Source organism: Thamnophis sirtalis, unplaced genomic scaffold (genome assembly GCF_051295495.1).
Source record: "Thamnophis sirtalis isolate CommonGarterSnake01/CBP01778 unplaced genomic scaffold, rThaSir2_p1.2 scaffold_6, whole genome shotgun sequence".
In the NCBI taxonomy this organism is placed as follows: Eukaryota; Metazoa; Chordata; class Lepidosauria; order Squamata; family Natricidae; genus Thamnophis; species Thamnophis sirtalis.
The window spans coordinates 76038966-76062592 of record NW_028261386.1 but is presented as its reverse complement, the minus strand read 5'-3'; the positions used below and the strand labels follow the sequence as shown (position 1 = coordinate 76062592).

The 23627-nt window shown below is 38.1% G+C and overlaps 1 protein-coding gene across 1 annotated transcript in view; it reads right to left on the bottom strand.

The window, feature by feature from the left end:
* PRKN (parkin RBR E3 ubiquitin protein ligase) overlaps positions 1-23627 on the bottom strand; it is a 785743-nt gene that overhangs the window by 357638 nt on the left and 404478 nt on the right. Inside the window, exon 6 of the mRNA XM_014068674.2 lies at positions 13774-13889. Coding sequence (XP_013924149.2) covers positions 13774-13889 — 116 coding nt within the window. The remainder of the gene's footprint in view (positions 1-13773; positions 13890-23627) is intronic.

Genomic DNA, 23627 nt, shown 5'->3' with positions numbered 1-23627 from the left:
AAAATATATTCAGGATTACAACGCTGCATAGCAATCCTAACATTTAACAAGAAATACATCTCATATAGTCTGGTGGAAATTCTTTATAAACATAGCTAGGATATTTAGTTCTTTAACTAAGAGCTGTCTGGGACTGGGAATTTTTAAATCTGTATAAATACATAATTATAACTTCAAAATATTGCAATTAATTGATGCTTTAAGCCCTTTTTCCTTATATCTCAAAGCCAGATACAGTATAAACCAGAATAAAATAATATGCATATTTCACTTGAAAAACCAGAAAGTATGTGGCCTTTTTGTTTATTTAAAGCTATTTCATATTGCATTTGCTTACAATAATTTATGTATACACACTTACTATTTTTCTCTACACGCTTCCCATCTGCACAACAATGAAATTGCAAAAAATATGGGTGCCATTAGTTTATCCCCCAAGTACTGCAATTTTCATTCTACCAGTACTCATTTCCCTCCAGTTTTCTTCCACTTAATTTCCACCACCATCTTCCTTTCAAAAACTCAACTGTCTGGAAGAGAAACAAATAAGAGAAGCAAGAGCCATTTTCTCCTCTGCCCCTTTAGCTGAGGAAAAAAAACCTATTTTCTTATATTCTATGTCATTTCTCTGAGTCATTATTTTTCCCCAAGACTCCAGTCAAATTCTATAGTTATTTTAAATATTCTCCTTTCAAGGGTTAGAACAAAGATAGATTAGAAAACACAAGTGCAGCTTAACCATCACTGCCCACATTGTCAGAAGACAAAAGTTATAAGTCTGACTTTATGCATATATTCAGGTCATTTTCTTGGCAACAATATGAAACTGGCGGGCCATTGCCTGTGCCCTGGATGGATGTTATTCAGGATCTTGCTGTTTGCTCAGCATTTTGCTAGAAAAAAAGATGTCCTTTTGTAAATAGATGCTCAAATATGAACAGAGACAAAACAGAGACTATGTTTGAATTTGCTTATGCTGCGTAGGGTGAGGCCAGAGTCTGGTGATTGTGTATTTAATGTATTGGGGGCTGTTATTTAAGGGCAATAAGAGTCTGTGGGGGATACAGGTAGTCCTCAACTTATAACAGTTAATTTAGTGACTGTTCAAAGTTACCACAGCCCTGAAAAAAGTGACTTAAGACCATTGGACTTAGGACCATTGCAGCAGCCACATGGTCATGTGATTTCCATTTGGCTCCTTGACAACTGGTTCATATTATGACGGTTGCAGTGTCCTGAGGTCATGTGATCCTTTTTTGCAACCTTCAGACAAGGACAGCCAATGGGGAAACCAGATTCACTTAACAACCATGTTACTAATTTAACAACTGCAGTGATCACTTAACAAATATGGCGAGAAAAGTTGTAAAATGGGGCAAAACTCACTTAACAAATTTCTCATTTAGCTTCTTCAGTTCTTAGTAGGCCAGTATTTCTCAACTTCAGCAACTTTAAGATTTGTGGATAAGCATGGAGAATTCTGGGAATTGAAGTAAACATATCTAAAAGTTGCTGAAATTGAGAAACACCACAATAGGGTGGTTTTTGCCTAAACTTTTATACTATATATGAATGTGCATATGTGTATGTGTGTGATTTTCCATACTTGCTCTGAAAGCATTCACAGTTATCCAACTGACAGCTGTGGTGTTGAGGTTTCATCTATTCAGTCTGTGAGTCTTGATAGAATTAAATAATCCCACAGGGACAAACCGCAAACAACTAGGAAGAAACTAGGGCATCCACTAGTGAAAGAAATATAAATATTTGCATCAACAAGCTTCTAGTCTATAGTTTAACCTAATATCACAAATATCTATCATTTCATTACATTGCAACTGACTACTGTTGATTTAAAAATATGGGGAGATAAATCATTCAAGACTGATTTTCAAAACCTGACAGCAACTAATGAGAAGATGTCAACAGTTGTGGGATTGAGAGAAGGGGAAAGCAGCCTACGCTGATAGGCAACAGTTTTCTCAGAATTATAGGCATTTCCTACATGCTTTGGTACTTTTAATTGCAATTCATATTTATAAAAGATGTACATTGTAGAATGTTTCGTGTTTTTCTTCTCTTCAATCTCAAAATGTCCCACTGAGATAGGATGCTAAATTAATCAGTTTTGCCAATACTGTTCTCACTTCTGAATTACCCAAACAATTATCCAAAGTAAACTAAGAAATTGACATAGATGGAATGTAATCCCCAGGCTCAAGTCAAGTTCTCTATTCATCTGCTCTAAGGCTGCTAAAGGATTTTCACCATTCCCCTATTTAACATCTTCCAACCAGGCAATGACTGGCACCAGATCACTCTTCTGCCACTGTGTAGTCAGCTGGCTGGCAGTCCTCTAGCAAGGATCAACCAACCCATCACTCTTGTAAAACAAAGACACTTCAGAAACACAGCACTGCAAACTTTTTAAACAAATAGCTCTTTAAAGTGTTTCATAAATTGTTAAGGCTAAAATACATGGCAACTGGCATTCACAGCCACCCACAATATTGTCTGAAAAAATGAGCCTGCTCCTGAATAGAAAAGAGAAGCTAAATAGTTTAAATACTTTCAACACATCAAAAGTTGGCTTAAAGAGCTTCCTTTTCTTTTTCTCTGCTTATTGTTAAAGGAAATATACTCAATATTTAACATTAATAAGCAATAATTATTTGAAATAATTATTCCGTTATTGGGAAATATTGTTCATTCATACCAGAACAGGTATGAATGATGAATTAGGGGGCAAATCTTTCTGGATATTGGCTATGCTACCAAACTTTTCATTGCTTTGTTATCACACCAACAATTCATCAGTGCTTTGGCTTCAGATGGTAAACAGTCTGGCATTTGCATGAAGGCAGGAATATACAAAACATTCTTTTTTTTTTATAACCCCCCCTCCTGTTTAACATCTACATGAAATATACAAAACATTCTGACCACCAATTAGAATTACTGGTAATAAACCAGGCGGTTTTTGTTGTTGTTTTGGGGGATTGCTTTATTTCAAGCTGAAATAAATTTGGCTGTTCTGAGCAGTTTAAATCTAAATATTCTGAATATTTCAGGTACTGATCTAAAATATTCAGCTCAGTTTTGTATTTTGTGGTTGTGATGTTTCTTTTTAAATTATCTATGCTTCTCTGTAGCATGAGAACTACAAAAAATAATGTTGGTGGTACCGAAGTCTTGGATACTGTTTGATACGAATTTCAACAATGTCACAGAGGTGCTGGGGGAAAATTTTCACTGTGTGCAACCGGAGGTGGAATGGTCTATAATTGGAGCAGTCTCCCAAGTTGTCTTTGTTTTTGAAGAGAAGAACTGTAATTCTCAGGGGCTAGTTGGGAGACACATGGCCAGAGTCTACAATGGCATTGATGTCATCCAGTCAGCTACTATACATTCTTTCAAGTTCTAGATGTTTTGCTAGTAGATTGTCTGGGCCAAGTACATTGAATTCTTCATGTTGCTTATCACTTTGGTAACTTCTTCATGTGTGATTGAGCCACTGTTAGCCAAGTCATCAGGAATTGCCAGGTGTAGATATTCAAATTAGAGATTTTGTTTAAATGCTGCTGCCAGTCTTTCAGAATTTTGAGCTCATCCTGCAATTGATTTCCACTTTAACACTCATATAGTCTTCAATGCCTTTGGCTATCCTGATGTGCATTTTCACAAGTTGATAGATGTTTTTCTTGCATTCCTTTGTATTCAGTTGTTCCTCTGAGACCCAGTAATGATTGGTTTTGTCCTTGCAATAGCTTTCTTGCAGTGGCATACTTCTGCCAATTTTCATTGATCTTCTACACATACCAGTTCTTGCACACTATCTTCTTTTTCCAGTTTTGGCTGCACTTGCTACACCTGCTTGCCAATTCCATGACAGCCTAGAGTCATCTTTAATAATGCTGAGGTTGGTTAATTTCTTAAGCTTTGATGTACAGATTTCATTGTAATAAATAGAAAGCCATACCAAATCAGTGCTTTCAACTTGTTATGCATGTGGGGCATCAGTATGTGGGGTTTAATTTAAAAAAAAACACCCTGAAAAGACCTCTAATCCTGAAGAAGGCAATGCATTTTAAATAACAGATTCTGAATTAAACTACTTACCCAGCATGAACTCTTATTCTGCCCTCTCTTATAGGGAGTACCAGTTGGTTCTCACTTCCCATCGTTTCCAATAATTCTCCAGTCATTTCAAAATTGCAGTCTCAAAACAAAATACCTTTTATGTTTTATGCATTTCCTAGCACAAATATTTCTTTGAGAGTTTCAAAAGAGGTTCAAAAGGAGAATATCATAAAAGGTAACATTCCTCCATTAAAATCCAGCAGATTTTGCTAAATATCAACAGTGAAGTATTTATAAATTTAGAAAACCCTGCTAAGTTTATTAGGTATATCAATAACTTCCACCCCATTTTATGTTCTCCCATCTTAGTTAATTCTCTCTTAATTTTAATATTACATTTACTGTTTTAATGTTTAATCCTTTATAATGATGAGTGCATATGTTGTAAGCCTCCCAGAGTAATTTTACAGCGAGATTGGTGGCATATTAAATTTAATAAATATATAAAGAAATAAATAGTTTGCAAAGTTTGACAGTAAAGGAAGTCATTGGATATTAGTTATAGTTATTATAATTAAACTAGGGCTCTCCACTAAAGGCTGAATATTTCCACATAAAAGATGGCTGATGTTTCACATATACATGGCTTTGAAAAACATCTTGATATAACTGCCAATGATTTATTTTATAAATAAGAGGTAGAACGAATTTGTCCAAGGTGCTTTCAATTAAAAAAAACACCTGTTGATGATAATAAATTGCTAAAGGATCAAAACCTCCAGGGCATCCTGGATGAATACTATTTCTGTGAATTCTATCGTATCATTCACATAATTCTATCATTCTATCCTATCACCGTAAATCTATCCAGGGCTGCAAATACCATTGCTTTGCATGTCTGAAGCAAGACTGTCACAAAGTGGTTATGGAGAAGGCAAAATGTGGTGAGTACAAATTATTCTGCTGTTCTGTCTTCAACAACACATGTTATCAGCCTTGGAGGGAGGAACTGCTTATACGGATAAATGTGGTGTGCCATATGTGGCATCTGTATCTTACGTCTAGAAAAAAATAACTAAAAGAAAAGAGATAGCAGTGCTACAATATTTAATTATGGAAGGGTATTTATGTTTTCTGAATCCATTATTTCAATCACTTGTGAAATATATCATAGTAGTAGTGAAATACATCATTTATGATTTTGAAATGTTTTCAAGAAAAAGAAGCACAGATACCTGTGATGTCTAGTAATCCTCGACTTATGATCACAATTGAGCCCCAAAATTCTGTTGCTAAGTGGGACATTTGTTAAGTGAGTTTTGCCCCATCTTATAACCTTTCTTGCCACAGTTGTTAAGTGAATAACTGCAGTTGTTAAGTTAGTAACATGGTTGTTGAGTGAATCTGCCTTCTCCATCGACTTTGCTTGTCAGAAGGTTACAAAAGGTGATCACATAATCCCAGGAGGCTGTGACCGTCATAGATATGAGTCAGTTGCCAAGTGTCTGAATTTTGATCATTGTGACCATGGGAATGCTGCAACAATCATAAGTGTGAAAAACGGTCACTTTTCTCAATGCCGTTGTAACTTTGAATGGTCACTAAATGAATTGTTGTAAGTTGGGGACTACCTGTACATGGAGAAAGGGGGCAACTGCAGTATGATGAGATCAGTGGTGGGTTTCAATTTTTTTTAGAACTTCTTCTGTAGGTGTGGTCTGCTTTGTGGGAGTGGCTTGCTGGCCATGTGACCAGGTGGGAGCGGCTTGGCAGTCATGTGACTGGGTGGGCGTGGCCAACTTGTAAAATGTGGTGAAACTCACTTAACAATGCTCTTGCTTAGCAACCAAAATGTTGGCTCAGGAACTTTGGCATTTGAAGCACGCAAGTCTTAAAGCTGTCAAGTTACAAGACCCTTGCACCCCTAACCCTTTAGAAAAAAACTCCAGGGGTGTTCAAACTTGACAGCTTTAAGACTTGTGGACTTCAACTCCCAGAATTCCTCCTTTTGCTCTTCATCTTGATGATGTGCAGATGGGCAGAGGGAGGGAGCTGGAACCGGTTCTAAACGGCACTGTAGATTTGTGGAACCTCTTCTATAGAAGAGGTTAGAACTGGCAGGAACCCACCCCTGGATGAGATGAAAACATTGCAGTGATGTGTGCCTTGCTAAGTTTGTGAAAAAAAGAAGTATATTTCCAATGTATTGATATATTTTTATTGTTCGTTTCAGTAAGATTTTAAAGATGCCACAGATAATAATGTTGACTGAATTAAGGGAGGCAAGCCCTCCCTTAAGCCCTCAACTCTGAGTTACTGTTTCCTTTCAGCAAATTGACAGCAATCTGACTTTCATATCTTTACCTGACATTTACACCATCTGCATGAATTCTCTCACAGAAAGGCCCTGCTTATAATAAGGTTGAAGAGGCTTTGCAGGGATTTGTTTGCCATCACAGCATAGTCCACAAAAATTGACACAGCAGTGCTATAAATTGAAAGGGTTTCTCCTATAATCGCTGTGAAATGTTACATTTTCCATAAGCCTGATCCTTAGTTGTTTAGGCAGCTGTCCTAGAAATAACTTTTTCTGATCACACAAACGTAAGTAAGTTTTCTTGATTACGTACAAGATTGCCTGCCAGACAGCTATAAATCTTCATTCCCACCAATCAATAGGCTACAGTATCTGGTATTGCTTATCAGCAAGGTTTTTACATGGCTCAGCTGCTATAATGGTATGTGGGAATGACCTGAGGAGACAGGAGTTGCAGCCAGACAATAGTCTGATAAACAAAATCTGAGTCCAAAAGATGGGTGAGGGTGCAGAAAATGTCTCAGACAGGACTCTACCTAGTTTTGGGGAAAACTAAAAGTGAGGGAGAGGAGAAATACTTTCAGATTGGCAAGATTCTGCTATTTTAACCTTACATTTAACCTTACATGGTTGGGTCTTCTTGTCTGGACTATAAGTACTTGTACTTGTATAAGTACAAGTACAAGCACACAGTGATCCACAAAGGCTGCCAGATATCTGAGGACAGAAGAACAACCACAGCACAAGAGAAGTGAGCACTCCACAAAGCCAGTGCTGCAAACGCTGCAATAATGGTTCCCACACAAGTCTGCCTGGCATGTGGAAGAACATTTTCATGCCCGTATAGGCCTTACCACCCACCTGCAGACACATCGTGGGCAGCCCACAACCTGTTACATGTCAAGTCCTCCTCGAACATGATGGATGAATATCACAAGTAGTCCAATTAGATCTCCCTCTATTCTCTCAGCTGCAGATTTCAAGTGTAGTTTAATGATTTCTAGGCTGAAATGACATTGCTTTTCTAAAATGTCCACAGACTAACCCTCCCAAAACTGTGCCATGCCTGACCTCAAACGCCTGCAAAACTGGCCTTGGCTTGTTAAATCGTGTTCCCAATCATCTATGGTTTTTCTGTGGCCTAAACTTAAACTTAAATGCCACCTTCCCATTATCAAAACTGAAGTTTTTGTTTAGATCACTTTAGGGATGTAGAATGTAAACATTGCTCACTAGGACGTAACAGAGCTTGTCATAAGTTACTCTCTTGAAATTGTTGTCTTGCCCTCACACAGGGCAGAGTAATAACACATAGAACTTCAAAACACTTGATTTTCTACAGTGTCTATAAGTTTTTCACTACCTAGAACGCCATGTATTTCAGTTCCTTTAACATTAATTTTCTGAGCCATCAGTTCATACCATAAGGCTACCTGGGAAGTTGTTTCTGTTTTCCAACAGCTCTTGAATGCTATCATTGTTCTGACTTAGGCTTCACAAAATCATGAAGCAGACGCCTTGTCCTGACAAAATCCCTTTTTATTAAGCTAATGTGAATTACTCTCATTCACATCTAGCAAAGTCCCGACAAACACTCTTTCAAGGGTGAATGTACAACCACAGACCTTATTAGGCTTGGAGAGCTGCCAGGCCGATATCTTCCAAACCCAATGCTGTACAAGAAAATACTTGGCAAGGAGTCAACAAATCTTTACACTAGTTAAGCAAACTAATTGTCTCCTGCAAACTCCACTCCCCTTTTGCTCTTTATTCCCTATGGGAGGGGTCATTCACCGTCTACCTGTGCCTTTACTCCGGAGTTGGCACTTGTTCCTTAACTGTTCCCTTCTCCTGATAGCTCGGCGCATGTGTACATCGGGCTCCAGCTGTTCTTCTGATCCAATCATCTCCGACTCCAAAGACAGCTGATAACTGTTGGATGACCCTGGCCCCATTGCTGCCTCTGACGCGAGCCCTCATCAGAGCCTTCCCTAGACTCCAGGACTGGCCCATGTTCCTTCCCAACCTTCTCACTGTCTGAGTCTCCACCAGCTCCATTGGCTGCTGGCAGGCCACAACACTCATTTCATTTCTCTTCTCAATGAAACAATTCCAACTCTTGATTTCAGTAGTAATTTTAAAATGTGTATCTAAGTTAATGTATTCCAATTATGGAGATATTTTATTTCTACTAATCATACCTCCCATCCAGGAAGATTCAGAACTTTTAATAACTGATCACTATAATAAAATTGGAACTTTTGTTTTGGGGAAAAGCTGCCACTAATGTTAACTGTATCAAAGTGACATTGGCTCAACCCTTTTGGCTCTTCAGAAAATTCTCAAAATATGGTTGTCCTAGGAAAAACAACTGGGAGAAACAATGAGAAACTGGGAGCCCATCAGAGGGCTATATTATATCTGAGTCTTTGAGACACTTCCAATGGTCTTATTTATATTGAATTGTTTTTAATGGCTATTTAAGATGTGTTTTCATTATTTGAATATTGCTCATAGATGAGGAGCCGAGGTGGCACAGTGGTTAAATGCAGCACTGCAGGCTACTTCAGCTGACTGCAGTTCTGCAGTTCGGCTGTTCAAATCTCACCGGCTCAGGGTTGACTCAGCCTTCCATCCTTCCGAAGTGGGTAAAATGAGGACCCGGATTGTTGGGGGCAATATGCTGACTCTGTAAACCGCTTAGAGAGGTGAAAACCCTATGAAGCGGTATATAAGTCTAACTACTACTACTACTATTGGGTAGCCTTAGACACATGATGAAGAAATAAGTAAATCAATTAACTTGGATCATGATTCAGTAGAAAAGTTAACACCGAATGCTGGGACCATCTGGAGTGTTTCCTGCAATTTGGAGGATGCACTCTAGTTTCCTTTTTTCAAATCCAAAGTGGAACATTTTCCCATTCACTTTGCTTTCTGTTTCACCCTTGCAACTTGATAGAACTCCTCCTTGCAGGCAGGATAGGAGGCCTATTCTTCTTACTCTGGACTTTACCAGCACAAGCCTAGACAGGGGCAGTTGCACTAACATGATATTTCCTGTGCTGCTTTAATTTAAAATGTTAATATTAAAATAAATGCTATTTACTTCTTGTACCATTGTAATCCAAAGGAAAAATTTGTTCTAGTAATGGGACCTGTCATGCAAATCAATTTATAATTTGGTAGCCATGGTCCAATAAAGCTGGAGAATCCCTTCTCTAGAAGCCAGAAATAACTGCTGTAATTGAAAGAGAAAATAGCATGGTAGGTTTCTGAAAGAGATTGGGATTTGGTTGGATTTTGTGCTGCTTTCATTTTTGCCTTTATTAAGAATAAGGTTTTACTGGTAGTTCTCACTTAATGACCACAACTGGGACAGGCAGCTCTATTGCTAAGCAATGCAGTCATTAAGCAAAACATTATGTGACAGCGACTTGCAATTTTACTGCTGGCTTCTCCAGTGACTCTTTATCAGAAGCTGCCTGTTAAGAACCTGAATCTATCATGTGATTGTGAGATGCTGCAGCAGTTGTAAGTGTGGGACTGGGTTTAGTTATTTTTTCAGCACTATTGTAATTTCAGTCACTAAACAGGGCAGTATTAAGCACGAGTTATCTGTACATTGCAATATGTGCATTTCTTCAATATTTCTATTATTGTATTCTTTTGGAGAGGTTCACTGTCCAAAGCAACAATGACAACAGACATTTGTGTTGCATATGGTGAATTGATATATTGTTCTGGTTAAGATTGAGTTCTGTGGTTTTTGTTTTGATTTATGTATTGGATCAGAGGTGGGTTTCTAATGGTTAAGATCGGTTCGGCCAAATTTGTAGTGGTTTGGCAGCCTGGGTCGCTGGAACCAGCAGAGACCTAGGCCTGCCATGCCCATGAACCAGTTCTCCTGGAGGCACCATAGGCACCGCCATCTTGTTTTTTGCTTCTGCGCATGCACAGAGAAATTGTTATTGCTCTGTGCATGTGAGGGCGCATGGCACGCCCATGAGTGAGCCGGTAGTACTGACTGCCGGACCCACCCCTGTATTGGATCATCTTGGGAGTAGGGGTGGAATGATCTGGTAAGCATATTATGAAAGCACCAGAATCTGTCTTTTAAGTATAACCTTTATTGTCATTGTACTTAAATATAACGAAATTGGTTTTGTTCCCTTTTCTTGCTGTGCATGTGTATAATGTGCCCTGGCTATTTGTAATGGAAATACAAATAGAGAACATAAAGATTTGGATAAAACAAGCACTTGTTTTACAAGATGTCTATGGAGATTCTCAGTCATCCAGGTCATGGTTGTCCCAAAAGTTTTTTTTTTTTTTTTTTTTTCAAAAGGCAACTTGACTTTCTTGTTTCTCTTTGCAGACATTTCACTTGTCACCCAAGAAGCTTCTTCAACTCTGACTGGATGGTGAGAAATGGAAGGATTTATATTCTTTGCAGACAGCTGGTCATTTGCATTCTTTTAGAAAACTGTTGAGGCCACTTGGAGGTTTATCTGTGTCCTCAGGATCTGAGTAGTGCAAATGGGTGTGGAACTTTCTTGCAACTGCTGAAAGGACTATGGTTGTAGTTTATTTTCCTTCATGGGATTTTAATGGACCACTCTATAGTTCAGTGGTAGAAACTGCTTCAACTTAGTCAATCTAATGGTATTATTAGCTAGGTTGAAGCAACACCTTAAACTAGTGTTTTAGCTGGCTTTGCTTAGGTACACTGGGTTAGCTCATTCAGTGTAGTTTGTAAATGATGAATGTACAATTTTAGCATGTTGTATAAACACTGTCAGTTGCATTTTTTGCAATAAACAAACTAGTTCCTGTACCAATGAGGTTTAGGTGGCATTTAAGACCTAATGGATACAGCAAGCAATCGAGATTCTGCATAGAATAGCTCAAATATAAACAATAAAAAATATAAATCACAGTCTTTTAACTCTCAGATATCAGTGAACTGATAAAAATATCATTATTCTTTTCAAAACTGACTCATCTTTTAACTGATCCATACAGGCTTACTTTCTACACCTAACTACTGTCAGCAGACAGTCAAGGCAGCAATAATTCAATGGTCTATATTGTGTTGTGGCTAAATTGGAAAAAGACTAACATCTGTTATCTTCAACACCTTTTTGAGAAATTGGCTTTTGCTCATAATCAAGTTCTTTCCTCCTAGGTTTAACGATAGCCCTCTTATTCTGAAAAATAAATATACTCTTATCTGACATATTTTTAATTTTGTATAATGTAACCGAGGTGAATATGTATCTCAAGCAGTTTATCAGATATGAGCTATGTATCCTAATCCCTTTCTTTCATCAATAGCAAATGAAAATATTGGGAAAAGAATGCTTAAAACACTACATTAAAAAGCTTATTGATGAAAACAAAACACATGCTTGGGGAAAAGAGCGGAAAAGCACATACATTTTGGAAATGGCCATGAGAATTATATTGTAATTCCATTTTCATTTATTTTCATGAGTAACAACATGAAGGAGGAAAATGCCTGTTTCAACATATTCACTATTTCTGAAATTGTCACAATGCTATTTCTTATGAGTTCAGTATCACAAGCATTCGTAAACCATCTATGTCAAATGCTATTCCTTGCTGAAATGGCAATTGTGAATAAAGGTTGTTTAGGACAGGAGGGCAATGAAAAAAAATTGTTGAATGTTATGACCAATTCAAACATGTAGAGAAGGAAGCCACAATAATAAATAAGAGGGGGAAAATCCATTTCTCTAGCAGTTTGTTGTGCTGCATTTTATGAGCTAGTTTGGATGAATATTACAAGTAAGGAATAAATAGCATGCTCTCACTTTTTAAGTGGATCTCTTAAGTGTCTACATGGGAAAATGTTACAGAGTTTTATTATCCATGTAATTTTAGTCCTGACAAATTTATGAACTTCATTAGCGAGAAATCTAGAATACTTCATCCACATTTTATTGGAATAATTCCTACTAGGATATTATTTCTCCATGAAATGCTTTAGTTATTGTTTTAAAAGATGGTGATGTATACTTTGCTCCTTTCTCTTTAATTTTAACCATACATCTTCAGAATAACAGATTTGGAAGGAAGCTTGGAGATCTTCTAGTCCAACCCCTTGCCTAAGCAGGAGAGCCTACCACCATTCAAGACAAGTGACTGTCCAATCTCTTCTTTAAAAAACAAAAAACAAAACTCCAGTGATGGAGCACCCATAACTCCTAAAGGCAATCTGTCCCACTGGATAATTGTTTTGACTGTTAGAAACTTTCTCCTTAGTTATAGGTTGCTTCTCTTTTTGATTAGTTTCCATCCATTGTCTTGCCTTCTGGTGTTTTGGAAAATAGCTTGAGCCCCTCTTCTTTGTGGCAGCTCCTCAAATATGTATTATTTTTAATTAAATGTGAATTATTAAATATTGGTGAGGATAGTCCAAAATGAACATTTACCTGTGTTTCACTGAGAGTGTTCTACTACTCTGCTAACAAAGAATGTTGATAACGACAAGGTTAAAGTGCCATTGAATTGAGGTTGACTCCTGTTGACTCCAGGAACACATCTATATAGTTTTCCTAGCAAAAGTACAGAAATACTTACAAACCACCTATAATACTAGTTGTATCTAGTGAACTGGCAAATTCTATACACACTTTACACACTCTGGAGCAACTATAGGATCACCATTGTCATTGCTTTTTGAAGTAAACTTGCAGAAGGCAGTTTTAGAATACAGTCATTGTTGATGTATGTATGTGTGTGTGTGTGTGTGTGTGTATGAGTATATATATATATTTCATTGTTTTGCAGTATAGAAAGGAAGAGATTATGTAATCTCTTTATGACTTAAACAAATGAGATGCAATCCTTATGTTTTAACATCCTTGTTGAACATTGTTTAAGCTATATGCATTTCTGTTTTGCCCATTCACTCTTATCAGTAAGAAGATCAAAAAAGCCATGTTCAATAGCAGGTTAATTTGCAATAAAGAGAGGCAAGGCAATAATAGTAGGAAATAATTACTATTGTGATGCAATAGGAAATGTGGAAAATATATTTAAAAAGATCTTTTCCTCTTAAAACCTTTTAGTCCATACATGGAAAATGATTTCCAAGTAATGCACTATATGGGCCTATAACTAATCAACTGAATAAGAATACAAAATATGAAACAGCTTGTTCATCCATTCAGTTTTAGAATCAACATTGTAATGTACATTATGAAAGTTAATTGGGGGGGAGGGGAAGCTAACATCCATTTCAGCAGAATGACAAAGGAAAAGATACTATAGAAGGAAAGAAGACAAGACGCAAAATCGTTTTCCCGTATTGCCAAGACTACCCATCAGCATTCTTCAAGATGACTTACCTAACATCTGTACAGGTTATACACGAGATGTACCGAGTATTTGTTGTAATGAGGTTCAGCGGCACAGATGTCTCACTGTCAGAGGTTGGGTGTGCTCCACATTTAAAGTAGAATTCCTACAATATTGAAGAAGAGATAAAAGGAGGATTACATATCCGCACTTCATGTCCTCTCTTTATCTAAGTCTAAGTGAAGTTTGAGGCAGTAGATAAATCACTAATGTCAGTAGAAAAGGAGGATACTCATTAAGAGTGGTTAGAAAGAATGCCACACAGTATTTTTGTACAAGATGTATATGTAGCTCTTCGGATATCAGCTGAGAAAAAGTGCATTTGTACTTCTATTCATTCTGTGCAATTATCTCTTCTCCATTAAAGGAGAAAAATGAATAATATGAGACAGGAACAGATTCTTGAAACTTCCATATTGCATGCAGTAAATATTTGATTGGAATGGAGTATTTGGAACCATCCAAATGTTCCTGAAAATAACAATGTGTTATGAGATCAAAGTCAGAAAAACACATGGCTTATCCAAATCTATTGTACAATAATTTTAGTCTGCTCTCTCCAAAATGTTGGTATTGCCAAAGGTCAGGTATTTCCAAATTCCCAAGCTTGGAATTTTCAATCTTCAGCCTTAAAATAATCAGAGGAGATCAGGCTGGAGAATCTAGATCTAGATCTACAACTCTGATGTCATTAAGAAGCTGGCAACCATACACACACAAACACACAATGTATTATGTATTATGTGTGTATGTGTATGTGTATATCTCTATCTCTCTATCTCTCTATCTCTGTCTGTCTGTCTATCTGTCTGTCTGTCTGTGTGAGTGTGTGTGTACACATACCCAGACACATATATACATATATACAGTGTATATGTATACATAGATTATGCCGGTGTGTGTGTGTGTGTGTGTGTGAGTGTGTGTGTGTGTGTGTGAGTGTGTGTATGCTCGTTAACTGTGTGTTGAAGCACCTAAAAAAAACAACCCACTAGCAGCAAGAACCTATATACAAACATAATTTAAAATACTGCATGGAGGAAATAGGAAGACATTTGTATGGCAGTTTTTTATTGCCCAGTGGGTGGAAAGAGAAAACCATTTGCTTTGAAATTTCAAAAGAATTAATGCATCAGAAGGAAACTCAGTTAAAAAGTATGATGGTATAGACAGCTAAATGCAAAGTATAAAACGTTTACAGTTTTGTAAACCAACAGCTTTGATTATCACTGGGTCTGAAAAATTGTGAACCGAGGACATAAAAAGTCCAGCAACAGCAGATAAGTACAAAACACATTGTACGGTGTGTTGCATTTAATAAGGAATATAATTTTCTTGATGAAAGGATTCAATTTTACTTTCTTGAGTATACATTTTACAGTGCCTGTTTGTCTGGCTTATTCAAATAATGTATAATTAGTGAAGTATGGATGCAGCTGCAAGGCAAAATTAAATCCTATTAGTTTAAGCCAGGTATTTTCAAAATCTATCAAACCTTTAAAGAGCAAGGACAATTTTCAGTACAACATTAGCTGGTTGTTCTTGCTGGGCTCAAATTGCCGAGTTATTAATGGTCATGCAAACAGTGGATGGTCCACACATTTAGCTTATGTCCATCCACAGCTTTCAGCAAGGTAATTTTCAGAAAGCACAATGGGACCATATTTGGTATGGTGAGAGAAGCTAGCAACTTAACTATTACTGTATTTTTCAGAGTATAAGACACACTGGAGTATAAGACGCATCAAGATTTTGAAGAGGCAAATAAAAAAAAAAGCTTTTTGCACTCTGCAGACCTCCCAAAAATGGCCCGGTTTTTGTGAAAACGCCCCCCCCCCTTTTTTTTTTAAAGGGCATGAATAGCCTTTAGGAGGCTTTATAGAGAGAAAAAAGAGGCTGACGTCGCAACGGCACAATGTGCGATCCTGGTGCTCCGAGATCGCAGTCGATATTTCTGTGGCTGGACGGTCCATTCGGACCTAAACCGTCCCACAGAGATGGTGATTGAGAAGGACACCTCCTGCTGATGTCAGGGACATTGCAAAGTTCCTGAAAGATCCAGGAATAGCCTTTTTTTTCGGCAACAGAAACACAGCTAATGAAGCTGCTGAATTTGGGACAGCTCCAGAACAGGAAAAGAGTGAAAAGAGAATGTGTGTCGAATTAGTGAGGAAATTTTATTATTAGAAAAAGAGACTACCCAAAAAAATTAAGTTAAATTAAAATTGAAGATAGAAGACTGTAAGCGGCGAAATTAATCTACATTAAACTTAGTGTGTTATCCTGTTTCTATTTTTTTTTCATGGATGGAATTTTTCAAAGACTCCCTATTTTTTAAACTGAATTGATTATTTTTTCTTCTTTTTTCACTTTTGCCTATGGATTAAATAAAATTTTCCTTCTTTTTTTATAATGCTTGATTGGATTGGTTGGATTGTTTTTGATCTCAATTTAAGCTTTTTTTCTTTTTTAAGCTTGGAATATAAAGAAGATAATAAGAAGAGGGTTGTAACAAATAAATAAACAAATAAAGAGGGTTGTAACAACATGAGGAGGCTTGTAGAGTGCTCCTGGGGGGTGGGGGGGGAATTGAGCAAAAATCAGCATGTTTTTTTTCTCATTTCTGCCCTCCCCGGCCTTCAGGAGCATTCTTAAAGCTTCCCAGAGCCTATGCATGGCCATTTTGGTGAAGGGGGTGGGGTTTTGGGAGGTAAAAATGCTGTATTCTGTGTATAAGATGCACACAGATTTTCAGCCTTTTTTTGCAGGAAAAAGGTGCGTCTTATACTCAGTAAAAATACAGTAAAAAAGTTCAAAATGAATCAGATTTACCTAGAGGCTATGGAGAAAAATACATTCCCCTCCATCCCCTTTAGGAGATAGCTGGGTTCAATTACTCCATCCTAAAACCCTCCCTTTCTGACCAGATTGACAGGTCCCTGTACTTCCTAGCACATACCTATAAACCAGCCCGGGGGCCAATTGCGTCCCATTTTCAAATTTCGAGTGGCCTGCCGCCTCTTCTCTCCGTCGGAGTTATTTGTTTAGTCTTTCATAAAAGTGTTTATTTGCATTTAATGTTAATGGTTCAAAGAATGACAGGCTGAATGGTCGGCCCCACACATTTTCACCTCCCCAAATCTGGCCCTTCTTGTACAAAGTTTGGACACCTCTGCTATAAATAAACAGATACAACATAGGAGAGCAGAACTAATCACATGTAGATACAATCAATTTATTTATTACTCAGAAAAAAATAAAGATGTCTAAGTATAGCCACTGCTGGTAAAGGTTGGACAGAATTTCAAGAAACCAAATCTTGTTAAAATATTAAATTCTATCTCTGTATTTACATCTACTCTCAAATAAAATTGCTGCATTAAAATATACATTTATTGCTTTGCTTAATGTAACTTTATTTTGTTATATTCAATATTTCAATATCACAATTACAGATACAATTACAGATATAAAGGAGCCAGAGAAAACTTCAGAGTCCAGGACACCTATAAAATAATGTGTTTTCTCCAGAGTTTATTTCCTGGTCACAATTGTCCTAGGGTGGGCAGTTAGCAAGTAAATATTATAGTAACAGCAAATATTATATATTTATTTACAAGGTTTAGAGGGCCACTCCATGTGTCATATACATTTCCCTAATTTATAATGGGGATTAAAATTATATGTGTAAAATCAAGCAGGACTAAGGAGGACTGCAATATCCCTATTCTGGTCTTGCCAAAGATTATCAATCAATGCAATCAATGCAACCTCCATTCTGAAACTTACTCTACAACTAGAATAAGCAGGTCCATACAAGTATAATTCTCTCAGTTGCAGCCAGGGGTGAAATCCAGCATGTTCTGAAAGGTTGTGGAGAATTTTGAATAGTTCTGAGAACCGTCAAATGCCATCTCTGACTGGCCCAAGAGTGGGGCAAAATGGAGATTTTGCAGTATCCTTCCCCTGCCACACCCACCAAGCCACACCCACAGAACCGGTAGGTAAAAATTGAATTTCACCACTGGTTGTAGCTCAACCACTTTCTCCATAAGTCTGTCCAAGAAGAGGAGGTTGATAAGTTGCTAATTGTCTAATAGATCTGGGTTGAGTGATGGCATCTTGAGCAGAGGACTACCACCATTTCTTTCAAAGAAGTGGTAATGCTTCGTCTGTCAAGAATGGATTAATCGCCATCTGGGTTCAGCTCTCCATCCTGTTTCTGGAAGTTTTTCTCAATCAGGAATCCAGACTCTCAAAAGTGATTGAGAAGACATTACAGAAGATCCTATGCAGACTAAGGGGCCTATAGAATCAAACTCATCCCCAATAAGACCTCAGTCATCTCCTCTGGACCTGCCCATCTAAAATCAAGTAACTTTGTCCTTCAGGTGCTTAGAAAATGCCTTACAACTGCTCTATAGATATCCTTTACTGCTTGTGCTTGCCCTTTAGGAAATAGAGCACTCTGAAAAGAGTCACTCTGAGAGTGAGATTCGCAGTATCTAAATTTGATAAATAAAAATAAATAAAAAGGGGCTGCTGGGAGACAAAAGAGCAGGGACGTATTGACATTTCACTACTTTTATTCCCCCTGGGTAAGTCTGGATTTTAGTGAAATATGCTTTAATGAGAATGGGAGGCAGGTATTGTGTTTGCTGGCAAATAGACAAAAAGGGAAGTCACTAAGCTTCTGGGACCTAGGCAAGAAGCAAAGTGAATTAGAACAAATTTTCTAAAAGTGGAAAGAATAGAATCTCATGTTTTAACACTGAACTGAGATGATTTGGACTCCTGTTATGCAGTTCTACAGGTGGAAAAATGCCTGGAGGCAGTAACATTAAAAACAAAACCTCTCACCTTTGGCTACTGCTTTTTTTCACCTCTTTTCATTTTTTAAGAATCTTTCAGTTGGTGCAGTTGATGATCGCTTCTAAAAACCTGAAGTTCCAGCAGCAAAAATGTTCTCCAACTTTCCAAGACGATGGGAGCACTGATAGCTGCCTGATCTTCTTAGGAACTTCTACCTTACCTCCTCTTTCTGGCTGCTTGTCATTTCTGAGATAGGCAATCTCCTAATCCTTAAAGTCTTTATTCTAAACATGACAGTTAGGCACAGAGGTGGCATTCAGTCGGTTCGGGCCAGTTCACACAAACTGGTAGCAGAAATCTCTGGTGGGTTTCTATGTTGTCCTATTTAGGCATGTTTTTGAGGCAGGGCACATGTGCGGAAGGCCAGGTACATATATGAAACGAGCATGAGTCGCAAACCAGTGGTAACAAAATGTGAAACCCACCACTGGTTACGCACCAGAGGTGGGTTCCTACCAGTTCGCACCTATTCAGTAGAACCGGTTCATCAAATCTACCGAACCGGTTAGAAGAGGTTCAACCAGTGGACCCAGAAAGCAGGCCGCACCTACAGAAGAGGTTCCAAAATTTTTTGAAACCCACCACTGGTCCTTGGATATGATTATTCTACACTATCATGCTCATATTTATAAAACTCAGTGCCTCTGTGAAAGGTAAGGATGACTACTGCGTTTGTGGTGCAATCAGAACATTGCGTGTGTTGAAGTTGTTTTAACGCAAACCAATGATGCCTTTTAAAAAACAAGTTTACATCATATTCTTATGCATGCCAGTGCTGTGTGTGAGGTAATTTAAGGTGGTTTTGACAAGTGTCGTCGGTATCTTCATATCCGGTCACATGGGCGGCAAGCCACTCCCACCAGTCACATGGGCGGCAAGCCACTCCCACAACGGAGGCCACACCCACAGAGTAGGTTCGAACAATTTTTGAAACCCACTACTGTTACGAACCTACTGTATAGCACCACAACCTCTGGTCCATGTACCTACTCTGGTTTACAATGACCATTAGCGGTTTTTCAAAGATTCAGATAATTTCCATCTGCTTGGAGATGCTAGGATTTGAACATGGGATGTTTTATGTGCAGTGTATATATACTATCACTGGGCCATGGATCTACCTCCTTCAGTATATCCACCAGCATCTCAAACACAAAAGTCATCAAGGGAATTGATTCAAAGAGAGAAGCTGCCCACTAAATAAATGGATGCTTTGGTCAGATGGTTTGGTTATTTAGTTTCATAGCAATTAACCAGATTCAGCAAGGATAAAGCTTTTATGTTCAAGAACATTTGCATGTGAACTTACACAGCAGCTGGCTGTGATTGCCTACTGATGCTAACTTTGTAGACACAAAAGATTTTAGATTTTAATCATGAGAGGAAATTTTGAGGAAAATGCTGCTGCATTAATGATATAAGCAAGAATTACAAATCAAGTCATTTTAGTCCATAGTCCATCTTGCTTACTCTTGCTCCCGCATAAAAGCATTGTTAATGGGTTTTTATAAAGGCTTTATTTTATTACTATATTCCAAAATAATTTGTTCCCTCTCCTCCTTCCATGTGTATTTCAGTTAATCTTGCATCTATAAATGATTATTTCATTTCTCTTGGATGTATAATCCAGACATACTGATTCAGTAAATATATGAAAGATTTTTGGGGGGAGGGAAGGTAATTTAAATGATATTAATGAGAACAACTGTTCAAAATTAGTCACCTTCCAATCCATATTGTCATTTTTCTGCAGCCTGAAAATAAGATTCCCAATCTGTAGATACTGGGGATTAGAAGAATATGAACCAAGATGGTGTGGTTCTGCTTTGCATTATTTGACTAAGTTTCTGCAAAATTGTCAACCTGCTAATTATATTTAAAAAATTAGGCAATTTCAAATGGATTGGTTTGTTTCCCTTTTGGGAACGTGTGTGTGTGTGTGTGTGTGTGTGTGTGTGTGAGAGAGAGAGAGAGAGAGAGAGAGAGAGGGAGGGAGGGAGGGAGGGAGGGAGGGAGGGAGGGAGGGAGGGGGAGAGAGAGTTGTTTTTATTTCCCAGCCAGCTCCCAATGTCAAGGTTCCAAATAATATCCAAAAGTAAATCAGAGTCCAAGGCAAAGCATTGCTCAAAATTCCAATTTATTAAGAGAGCCATGTTGGCACATCTGGGAAAACCTGAATCTGAAAGCTTCCCGGTTTTCCCCACCCAGTTGAAAGTTCACAATCTTGCCCCCATATCCACAAGTCCATCACATGGTCCAATCTTCCACTGTCATGCTGACAGTTCCACCCATCCAATTCCGATCAGGTGCAGAGGTACAGAAACAAAAAATGACCTTGGCTTTCTAGAAAGAATTTTGTTGTGGCTACATAGAATCTGACTCCTTGCAATCTCCCCTTCCATTTCCCCACAATAAAAAATGCATATCAGAATAATAGAAAGTGTGGCAGGCCAAAGACCCCAAAGAAAAGATGGCTGCAGGCCTGACACCCAAGCTGTGTCCCACCAGGTTGCCAACATGGCCATTAGAGGCAAGAGTAAATTAACGTATCACCTCTGACCCAGTGGTGGGTTCTGGATCCTGTTGCAACCGGTACGCTGTGACAGGGCCGAGTGTCTGCCACATGCACATGCACTGCTCATGCATGCACACCCACAGCCCATGACGCTCCAGCTGCTCGGCGGAGAGTCACGCAGGCACCATATGCTGCGTGCACATGCACAAATGGCCCAGTTGGGTCAAATACAGCTCAGGAACGCAGGTGGGCGCGTGGGCCCACCGAAGCACCGTACTGGAATAGTGTCTGCTGCTCCCAGCAGGCACCTGTATGCCCGTACCGGGGCATACCGCCTTCAACCTACCACTGCTCTGACCCAATTGTAGATCCAGACAGCAAATGATAGGATATGTATTGGACTGTTTAGCAGCATTATTGCTAAAGAATCCATGGGAGTTAGTTCCTCTCTTCACTGATAGAAACTGTAAATTTAGGTGGAGAAAGACACCTGTAGCAGGAAATGGTGCCAACAAGCCAAGCTATGCTTTAACTTCAGAGAAATTAGAGCATTTAATATATCTAACTCATACTGAGTCAGGGTAATGCCCTATCACAGACAAATCTCTCAGGAGGAGGTTTTTTTTTTTTTTTAAAGAGTACCTATCCTCTGTGATTATTTAAGTTCTAATGCCACAGATAAATGTGCCAAATAGGTATTCTCCCGCTAAGCCATACATTTTTAAAACTAAGAGCACAAAATGGCCTCTTATTGATTAGCATTCAACCAAACCTGTCCTATGTTGTCCTAGGAGGGAAAAGGGAAGGTGGCAGAAAGCCATAACTTTTCTGCTAGTACCTTTATATGTGCTTTAATAAATGCAGTTTCTCTTCCTCTCTCCCCAGGAAAGGTGAGAGTTGATAAAGAAACTGAGACCAAGCGCACTGCAGTTGGACAACCTTGATGGGGAATTAGCAAAGGAGATTGAATCTAAAGACGTTTTTGATCATGAATAGCATATAATTCTTCTTCTTTGCCAGAGGCATTCTGAAAAGGGCAGCAGGTTCAGTCAGTCAGTGCGCAGGCAGAAAGTCCATATTGGAGAACAGCACTTATGCTTCTTTGATGCTTTCATATCTTTTTGCCTGTGGTCACATGGATATATATTTTTTTTGTACTTTAGAAGCTTTTATGCTGAGCAACCTGGGTGCATTGTGAAAAGATTTTGAGTAGGATAAGATGCAGTATAAGATTTTAAGTAAGCTAAGGTGTAGCATTTAATATTTTATCCTATGAGGCAGGTTTTGTTTTCATTCTGTTTTTAGAAAAAATGCCTGGTTCAAATAATCATCCAAACATTGCCCTTCAGGTTTGGTTTCTTTCTTTCTTTCTTTCTTTTTTTGCAAAGGTTACTTGAGTTTTAAAAATTAAGTAGAGAATGATTAATGCAAAATATTACATTCAGGTAAGTTTTTCACTAATTATGTTTGAAAGTAACTAAATTCAATTAGTGGTGAGCTGTATAAACCAAGACTTTCAATCAATATGTATAAATTAATGGAATGTGCTTGCACGAACACAAAACTTCCATATGAAATCATGGAAAGCGGATCCTTTGGATATAGTAGTGTGTTTGTGTATGTGTGTGTGTGTACAGAAATATTGGTTATATTATCAGTCAACTATTACCTGGCTCCAAAGTTGACAAGTGTAAAGCTAAGTATCCATTAAACTGTGGGAAAAAAGCTAAATATGCATTATTAAAATTAGCCAGAGTTTTTTCTTAATTTCACATTAACTGAGGAGAAACAATGTTTCAAAGGGGATTCATGCTAACTGCAATAAATATTTTTCTCTACCTCTGTAGTATCAGTCTCTGGGTAGATTCTTCTGTGTTTGAGCCAGGAAACCAAACAAGTTAAAGAGCCGAGGTGGCGCAGTGGTTAAATGCAGCACTGCAGGCTACTTCAGCTGACTGCAGTTCTGCAGTTCAGCTGTTCAAATCTCACCGGCTCAGGGTTGACTCAGCCTTCCATCCTTCCGAGGTGGGTAAAATGAGGACCCGGACTGTTGTTGGGGGCAATATGCTGACTCTGTAAACCGCTTAGAGAGGGCTGAAAGCCCTATGAAGCGGTATATAAGTCTAACTGCTATTGCTATTAATGGAGTTTGTAATTTATGCAATATTACATTTATCAGCTTTTGATATTTGTCACATAGCACCTAAATTCTACTTGCTATCCTTGTGAATGTGGGAATTTAATTTGTAATAGGAGTTTGTAATTTATGCAACTATTACATTTATCAGCTTTTGATATTTGTCATATAGCACCTGAATTTTACTTGCTACACTTGTGAATATAGGAATTTAAAAAGTGGATGATATGTATATATAAAGAGACAGGATTGTCCTGCTGATATTGGTTGTTAATTGCTGTTTTCTTAATGTGTTGGATTTCTGTAGATACAAATTGAAT